This window comes from Anastrepha obliqua, chromosome 1, assembly GCF_027943255.1.
Source record: "Anastrepha obliqua isolate idAnaObli1 chromosome 1, idAnaObli1_1.0, whole genome shotgun sequence".
NCBI lineage: Eukaryota > Metazoa > Arthropoda > Insecta > Diptera > Tephritidae > Anastrepha > Anastrepha obliqua.
The window spans coordinates 162,275,296-162,284,755 of NC_072892.1; the positions used below are offsets into that span (position 1 = coordinate 162,275,296).

Consider the following 9,460-nt stretch of genomic DNA (forward strand, 5'->3'; position numbering starts at 1 on the left):
TCCGTAAAGACCGCGTTTTCAGTGCTAGTTTAACCATACTTTTCAATGAAAGGTAGTATGAGCGCTTCATTTTGTAGACTTTGTGGATTGGTGACAGCCTTGTAATATTCTATTGCTAAAAAATATTCGTGCAGATTCTGTAATTCACTTCAAGTGAATTTCAATGAAATTACCAGAAAAATTTCACCACTATAAAATATATTCACTGTGAACATGTAGGAACAGTAACGCTGATACTTACTGTGAATGTGTATATGAATAAAGTAAGAAGAAGAAGTTACCAAAAGGCGCTTATAAACAAATTTGTATAATTTGAAATTCATTTGAATTTTATTTGAAGATGGCTGGAGACTATAAAACCTGTGATATTTGCAAAGATAAGACTAATTGCAATTTCGATCTGCTACTCTTTGGCGATTGGCAACAAAGCCGTGATATTGTCGTTCATTATTTCTGCTTGGTAAATACTTCACACACATTCAACATCAAAATGCTTACATACATGATGTGTGCACTTTATTTTAGCTCCTCTCTACCAACTTGCCCCAAAGAGGGAAGGATTGCAGCGGCATTAATGGGTTTCTATTAAGAGATATTCGCAAAGAAATCAATGCAGCTGCCAAACGTGTGTGCTGCTTCTGCGGCCGTGCCAATGCCTCCATACAATGCCACAAGTGCAACGATTACTTTCATATTTGTTGCGGACGTCAAAATCGCTGTCTCCTGACATTTCATGGTGATTTTCGTTCATATTGCGATGATTGCATACCAAAGACAGAACTCCAACCTGTTGGACTCAAGAGCCGACCATCAAGTTTTGAGCGTTGCAGCATTTGTCGCGAACAAATGGGCCTCTACAATGAGGTGATATTCATATTTGGCAAATGCTGTAATAAAGGGTATGCGCATAATGTATGCGTGCAAAAGTATGCACTGGCGGCCGGTTATTACTTACGTTGCCTTTGGTGTCGTAGCAAGGAATTCCGCGATTCAGTGCGGCTGCAGGGTGTTTTTGTACCCGACAGAGATGCACATTGGGAGATACAGAAGGATACCTATGTCGACTTGTATCGCGGACACAGAACCTGTAATATGGAGGTGTGTCTGTGTCCAAGAGGTCGAGATTATAATAAAGGTTCGGAAATAGTTTTTATTTCTTTTACATGAACAACAAAAATTACTACATCATTTCATCTTTTTAGGCAAATGGTCTTTGATTCTTTGTTCTTTGTGTGGCAGTATGGGTGCGCATAATCCGAAATGCTTGTCAGGAAAGGAAAATGCTAAAGAACCGATGTCTAGCTTCAAATGTGCCACATGCGCGCGCACAGAGTCAACGGTCATAAATCGCAAGGAAGGATTACCAACTGAGAATGTCAACGACGTTATTGATAAAAGCATTTTTATGACAAAAACAAATAGCAATAAGAGCGTAAATGCCGTACCCAATTGTATAGCTTCCTTCTCTGACGACGATGACGTGCAATCTACAGATAGTTTTGTTACAGTAATCCCGCTACAAAACTTGGAACTGAATTCATCAATAGGAAATTCTGCTGCAATAAACAGAAAAGTATACAATGCAAGTATTAAAACTAGCGTTGAAGTCACGTGTCAGAAAAGTGATGATAAGTTAGAAATGATTGAAATCGCTAGTTCCGATGAAGACACAGCAAATGTAAAAATACAAAAACCTGCTACGCCTCCTCCGTCTAATACAGTTGATATGGCAGATGACGAAACACAAGTATTTGAAAGCTCTTGCCCTGATACAGAAGCTGTTGCAGAAACTTCACCTTCCCAACATCCAATTAGTTGCGATAGCGAAGTTCAAGAAACACAAATACTTGAAAGCTCTTGCCCTGATGCAGTTAAAACACAAGCTGCTAAAGAAGCTTCACCTTCCCAACATCCAATTAGTCACAATATCGAAGATGAAGAAACACAAATATTTGATGTCTGTACTCCAAATATATCAGCCACACAGCATACAGAATCGGAAAATACGACAGAACCATTTAGCCTCACATCAGTGCCCCGCATTGAGCATACGCAAGAAATAGCTTGCATCCAAAACACAAACCCACCGGATGAGAGTAATCAATCGCCGGTTGTATCTTCCTCTTCACAAGCTGAAGAGAACGAGGAGTGGATAAGTTTGGAGGTATTCGAATATGATGATGTTCAGGGAAAATGCATGGGTACTGCCACTGTGCGCATCAACATGCGTGATCAGAGGTTCGCTGGCATGAGCTTGGAACACATTGAGCAGAACTCTAGTCAATTGTTGAGCGATAGCGATGTTATAGCGCGCAGTGATGACTGCGGCATTTTCGCTAAGATCGATGCTATAATTGCAGAGTATGCGACATAGCGTTTAAAAGGAGTACTCGAAGTGAGAAAAAGAGACTTCAGTGATGTTTTAAAAGAAAATTTTTGTGCAGCATTGCTCTCTCCACTTAATTACTTAATTAGTTTTATACAAATGTTGTTAAATTTAAATGAAAATTTTAAAAACTTATGATACCTTCAAGGTTTAAAATGTATTTATATGTATTTGCTAGTCCAAAGTCAAGTACAGACTCAGGGTGAAAATAATAAATACTCAAAATGCTTTATCAATTTTGACTACTTTTTTTCCTTTTTTTTATTTTAATTTTTTCTATTTTTTTATAAAAATATAGGCCCATTCTACAACAAATATAATAGCTAAACAAAGTTAAATTAAAATTTAAAAGATTTATAAAAATGCAACAAATTTTCATCAAAATTTTAAATTTTTGATTAAAAATCTTTAAAAAAAATTTGAGTACGCAGTTTTATAGTCCACTCAATTTTAGTGTAATAAAGTGAGTTTTTAAAATTGTTCAAATTTTTCTTGATAATTTTGATAAATATTCATGTAAAAAAATTTTTTTATTAAGGGGTTAGAGGTAGTCAGATGCCCGAAAAATGATTAGGTTAGGTTAGGTTAGGTGAAGTGGCTGTCCTACGACGCACCTAGGCCAGTTAGAGGCCCCTTGTGATACCACCGGAACTGTCCTATCCTACTCAACTTGGTCCTCTCTAAACCATTGTGTGGCCTTTAAAAAGCTAGCTATACTAGATAGTTTGAGATTTGCAACATCTGCAATGCTGTCCAGATAAGCGAAACCGAGCAATCTCCACCGCCTTCTACACAGAGCCATGCACCCGCATAGAAGGTGTTCGATTGTCTCTACCTCCTCTATATCTTGACAGCTTCTACAATAGTCATTAGATGGTGCCCCTAATCTACTGGCATGTCTTCCTATTAGACAGTGCCCAGATAGGACACCTACGACAATCCTTAGATCCCTCCTGCCTAACTTAAGTAGACTCTTAGTTCGACCCATGTTCCATTCGGGCCACGCTAGCCTACTTATAGCGCAGGTGTTTAACTGCCTCCAGTTGGAGTTAGCAGCACTAATGGTGTATCTGTCTATCAAAAGTTTACATGTTGCCAGGGGCATAGGTATGTCAAGCCTGTCCTGACTAATTTGGAGCGAGGAGCCTAATCTAGCTAACTCATCTGCCTTACAGTTACCTATAATGTTACTGTGTCCTGGCACCCAGAGTAGATTAATAGAAAAGTACTGTGCAAGTGTTGTTAATAATTTGTAACACTCCTTTACTGTCTTAGACGAGTGTTTGCTTGATAGAAGCGATTTCAGAGCTGCCTGACTATCGGAATAAATGAAGATATCTCTAACAGTGACTACGCTTTTATTTAGCATTAAAAGGCTTTCTGAGATTGCCAGGATTTCGGCCTGGAATACGCTACAATGATCAGGTAAGCGAAAGGAAAAATTGGCGAAAATAGTTTCCGAATATACACCACCTCCCACTTGATCATTGAGTTTTGAGCCGTCCGTATATATACTAACCACGTTTTCGTTGTTTGTTAACCCATTCACCCAGTCCTCTCTGGATGGAAAATGGACTGTATAAGGCCTGTCTAGGTATGTATTCACCGAGTCACAAAAGTCGGTGGTATTAGGAATACCTGGAAACATCCCAAGTATGCGCGAGTGTCCCCATTTGTTTGTCTTGAGCATCGATGATTCCCTCAATCTTAGAGCCGTTTTGGCGGCCAGTTGTCTGCAATATAGGTCAATTGGTAGTAGATGCAACATAACACTTAGAGCCGAAGTTGGCGTTGTTTTGAGCGCCCCAGTGATACTGAGGCTTGCCGCCCTCTGAATACTATCTAGTTTCTTAATGGAAGTTTTCTTATCAAGGGATGGCCACCAGACCAGGACTCCGTAGGTCATAATTGGTCTGACAATGGCCGTATATAGCCAGTGAACTATTTTGGGGGCTAGTCCCCATTTTAAGCCTACAGTTCTCTTACAGGAATAAAGCGCCGTAGCAGCCTTCTTTATTCTTTCCTGAACATTCAGCTTCCATGAAAGTTTCCTGTCAAGGGTTAAACCTAAGTACCTGGCCTTTTCACCGACCAGCAAAAGAGTTCCGTTGAGTGTCAGAGGCCGGCAGTCGGGAATTTTATATTTCCTTGTAAACAACACTAGTTCCGTTTTGGCCGCATTCAGGCTCAAACCACATGTTTTGGCCCAAGTATCCACATATTTTAAGGTTCTTTGCATTAGACTGCAGAGGGTGTCTGGAAACTTCCCCCTTATTACTATAGCTACATCGTCCGCGTAGGCCACAACCTTAATTCTCCTCTCCTCCAGATCCAGCAACAACTTGTTCATAGCTAGATTCCACAGAAGAGGAGAAAGCACCCCGCCTTGAGGAGTACCTCTACAGACAGATCTGCGCATCACCGAAGAGCCCAACGTCGAATTCACGAACCTGCTCGTAAGCAACTGTTCAATGAAATTCACAAAGGTTCCGGAGATGCGCAGGTCTGACAGCGTGTTCGTTATGACCTTAGGCAGGATGTTGTTAAAAGCTCCTTCGATATCTAAAAAGGCTGCCAGTGAATAATCTTTAACCTCAAATGAGCTTTCAATTGATGTGACCAGTGAGTTTAGGGCCGTCTCTGTAGATTTTCCTTTACAGTAGGCATGTTGCGATTTGGAAATACATGAGTGGGGTACGCTGTACCTGATAACTGAGTCGATCAGCTTTTCTAATGTTTTCAGTAGAAAGGATGATAGACTAATCGGTCTGAAATCCTTAGGTTTGGTATGCGAGCTTCTACCTGCCTTCGGGATAAAGATGACCTTAACCTCCCTCCATGCTGAGGGAATGTGATTTAACTGAAGAGTACTTTTGAAAATGGTTACTAACCACCTTGTGATATGAGCCAGAGGCTGCTGAAGTTGTGCCGGTATTATCCCATCAGGGCCTGGCGATTTATACGGCTTAAAATTTCCTATAGCCCAAGTAATATTAGTTCCATTGATTATGTCTGAGATATCTGAGTTAATCTGAAATTCTGATACTCTGGGGTTGCAAGTTCGGGTAGAACCCGAGTTATAGACTTCAGAGCTCACCGGAAAGTGAGTATCTAATAGTAAACTTAGCGACTCCTTGGTAGAAGTCGTCCAGCCGTTGTCTGGCTTCTGTAAAAAGCCAATAGATGTCGTTGATCTAGCCAAGACCTTTCTTAAGCGAGAAGCTTCCGCTGTAGTTTCTATATCCTCACAGAACGACGTCCATGAAGATCTTTTTGCTTTCCTCAACTCTTTTTTATAGACTTTGAGTTGCTCATAATAGAAGTTCCAATCGTCTTCCGAATTAGAGTATTTCGCCTTATTAAATAGTGTTCTACATACACTCTTATGAAGGCTAAGTTCTGAGGACCACCATGGGGGTTTTGTCTTCCCCTTGTGCCTGACAAGAGGGCAAGACTTATTTAGCGCTTTGCAACATGTTCCGGTAAACAAATTGACTAGCTTATCTAATTCTTCCTCGTTTTCTGGATAGTAAGGGGGAATTTCGGGAAGATTTCTCTCCAACTCGTAATTATACATCTGCCAGTTGGTCTTCCTGTAGTTCCTAAAACTAGTAGGTTGAGGGATTTCTTCTTCTAATATTAATTCAATATAGCGATGGTCTGAGAAGGAGTGCTTCTCTAATACTCTCCATTGAACCACCTTATCTATTAAACAATCTGAGACTAGGGTGATGTCAAGAACTTCCTGACGATTCCTGATTATAAAAGTAGGATCGTTCCCACGATTACATAACAGCAATTTAGTACATAAAATGTAATTGAAAAGTAACTCACCACGTTCGTTGATATCCGAGCTTCCCCATACAGAGTGGTGTGCATTCACGTCACCACCCAGTATTAGTCTGCTTTTGGAGGTTTCGCTGTCCGTTATCAAATCCACCAACAGTTGTGGTGGTACGGGTTCTTCGTGGGCCAAGTACATCGACGCCATACGAAATTCGATGTCACCTGCTTCCCAGCTTACCGTCGTGAAGTCTTCATTGCTATATTTTGGGATTAAGAAAACGTTAAGTTTAGATTTAGCTAATACGCATGTCCTACTTTTACCTGCACAGCTGGCAGCATAAAGCTTGTAGTGCGGAGCCCTCAATCCGCATATGCGCCCTTGTCTCACCCATGGCTCCTGAATGAGGACAATGTCAGGATTTTCTACCGCCATTAGTTCAACAAGGGCTGCTGTAGCTGCTTTACTGTGGTGCAGATTTATTTGAAGGAGCCTCACTGGTTACGTCTGCGTCTACCTCCCCCAGGAGCTCTTTCTCCGACAACAGGTTAGCAAAGTCTTCTGACAAATCCGCCCCAGAAGAAGCGTGTCCAATACTGTCGACCACGCCTATTGACTCCTTTTCGTGCACGTCCATCTCGCTAGACGACTCTTCATCATCAGCAAGCTGGCCTAACATGTCGCTTCTGTATGTCCTGATTTTGATCTTACAGAAGCCATAATTGACTTCGCCATCGCTCTTCGCCAATGGCTCTAGTGAGTCCTCAGTCAGCAGTAGCATGACTTGCATAGTGGCTCTTTTCGACTCCACCTCGGTGTTTGACTTCTCCTCAAAAGACTTGACAAATTTCCATTTGTCAGCTGGAAGATTAGGATTGCATGCTCTTAGCAGCTGCATGATATCCTCAGGCTCTGATGGAGTAGTTGGTAACCAAGCTCTTGCTCTTGGGCGAGACGGAATTTCCTTCTTCTCGACCACCGCCAGCTTGGCACCGGGATATACTTCACCAACTTTAGAGATGGCAATCCTGTAAAGCTGCACCGACCTTTCGTCGTCGCAAGCAACTATCTTTATTTGCCCCTGATACCACCCTGCATCTGTACAGGAAGGAGGAGGCCCAGGGTTGCTGGTCATAACTTCCATCGCTACTTTCGTCAGCGCAGCATTCACCCATTTCCACTGGTTCTTGGGGATTTTTCCTTCAGGGTCGTTTTCGTCTACAACGCCTATAATGATGCGGTTTTTTGCAACCTCCGCAAAAGACTTGTGTGGCGTGACATTGTGCAGCCTCATTTTCTTCGCCTGCGAGCTGTCCCCCTCGGCTGACCTCTGACGCTTAGATATGTCCGGATGCACCGGACGCTCAATCTGGAAATTGGGTAGTACCGCCTTCGCCCACTCGATCGCTTCTTGCAACTCCTTAGTGAGTTCTTCCCCAGCTGGTGGCGTTGAGTGTACTCTAGTGAGTAACCTGGCCGCATTGCGCCTTTCCTGGTACCCAGCTTTTGACGGGTCAGAAATTTTTATTGTAGGCCATTTCTGGACCTGAGAACTGCTTTTAGCGCTGACTGAGGTCGCAGTCACCTCATCTTGGCGACCAACTTTCGGTTGTCGCAACAGTTGCTTGTTTGGCTGGACCAAATTACCAGCCGTAGATTTGTTAGCCCCCGAATTTTGACTAGGCTTGGCCTCAGTCGCAATTGGGGCTGAAGAGAGGCTCGTCAAGGACGCTGCCTTTATTGCAGAGCTGGAAGCTCCTTCCGGTCCTTTAGTGGAGGAACCGGTCTCCCTGGAATTTTTATTTTTAGATTTGCCAATATTCATTTTGGACCCACGAGTGTTGGAGAAGGAGAAGTCCGCCTACGCATAGCTCCAGTTACGTAGGTAAGGCTAGCTATTACGGAGGGCGCCAGGTATCCGTAAGCTCCGTTTACGACTGAGTTATTTTTGAAAAGGGCCCCCAGCCTGACAGATCCTCGGCACGGGTCGCATTACACCTTGATCCAGCCCTTTACCCCCGACCATGCTAAAGATACTCCGAATGATGTTGTACTATTGAGGAGTAGCGAACACCAAACTTTGTATAATTAACTTAGCTAGGTACCTCCTATTTCAGGACTACTGTGGTACCTATTACCAGCCGGCACCCTCTGGGCGGGTTCAGTGGAGGATTTTTGCCAGCCGAAAAATGATTATTTTCAATAATTCTTTTTTGCTAGTCAATTGCTTTATTTTACAAAATAACAACATAGCATTAATACATCATGTTTCGACTTGACTTAAGCAAAATTTAAAGAAAAAAAAATTAGTAATTGTAAAAGTGATCGCTGTTTGTGTGAAGCCCGTTTCTCCAGAAGTCCCTTGCGGTTATCGTCACAAGTCCTTGAAGATTCATTTAAAATCAATCGGACAAGACAAATTAGTTTTATTAATAGATAATCTTATGCATCTTTTTTCAAAATTAACAACATGGCGGTCTCAGGAAATATTTTTAAGATTTTCGAGAAAAAACCGACAATTGTTTAAAAGCCTGTGGAATTCTTTTTAAAAAATAACGGAGAAAGCAATAATATATTGAATAATAGAAAACAGGTAAAATAATTGCAAACTCCTTTTTTTACTCAATCGACAATTCTTGGAAAGTGTGAAGTAGATACGATATGTCCAGCCAGTCCAGAGTCCCGACATAAATGTGATTGAAAATTTGTGGGCCTTTTTGAAGAAAATAGTCGCTAAAAACATCAAAAGATTGCAGCAGCATTAAAAACTGCAATAAATACCAATAATAATAATAAATCTTAAAATTATAATTTTTTTTCAATTTATTTCCTATTATAATCAAGCCTGCAAATAAACCAATTGGCAGAAAACTTTTCACACTACGTTCACAATCATGAAAAAAAAATTTAACAAAAAAATATAAAAAAATATTTTGAAAACAATGTTACAAGAAATAAAAATAATAATATTGGAAAAAAAAAATTTTACAAAAAAAAAAAAATTACAAAAAAATTCATACAACAAAATTCATATAAAAACAATTCTAAAAATGTATATGACAAAAGAAAAAGAAAAAACTCCGTACCAAATTTTCAGCATTGAATAAATCAAAAAATTATAAAAATTTTTTTAGTCATAATTTTGCTTTTAATTTTTTCGGTTTATTTCTAATTATACTCAAGCCCACAAAAAAACAGAAAATTTAAGAAAAATTTAAAATTATGCCCAAATTATTTGAAATAATTTTACAAATAACTAAAAAAAAATATGTGTATATAAATGAAAAAAC

General features: G+C 40.5%; 1 protein-coding gene across 1 annotated transcript; it reads left to right on the forward strand.

Annotated features, from left to right (window-relative positions):
• Positions 1–276: 276 nt before the first annotated feature.
• On the forward strand, positions 277–2,623 carry LOC129239318 (pineapple eye protein). Its single transcript, XM_054874755.1, has 3 exons — positions 277–460; positions 526–1,135; positions 1,203–2,623. Exons 1-3 carry the CDS (start codon positions 341–343, stop codon positions 2,372–2,374), a joined length of 1,902 nt encoding a protein of 633 aa, XP_054730730.1. The 5' UTR covers positions 277–340; the 3' UTR covers positions 2,375–2,623.
• The last annotated feature ends 6,837 nt before the right edge of the window (positions 2,624–9,460 follow it).

What these genes read in the sequence shown, in the direction of transcription:
- LOC129239318 (XM_054874755.1), top strand. Translation starts at nt 341, where the DNA reads ATGGCTGGAGACTATAAAACCTGTGATATTTGCAAAGATAAGACTAAT. An exon ending in TCGTTCATTATTTCTGCTTG is followed by an intron (nt 461 to 525) that starts GTAAATACTTCA and finishes ACTTTATTTTAG; the next exon opens with CTCCTCTCTACCAACTTGCC. An exon ending in AGGTCGAGATTATAATAAAG is followed by an intron (nt 1,136 to 1,202) that starts GTTCGGAAATAG and finishes TCATCTTTTTAG; the next exon opens with GCAAATGGTCTTTGATTCTT.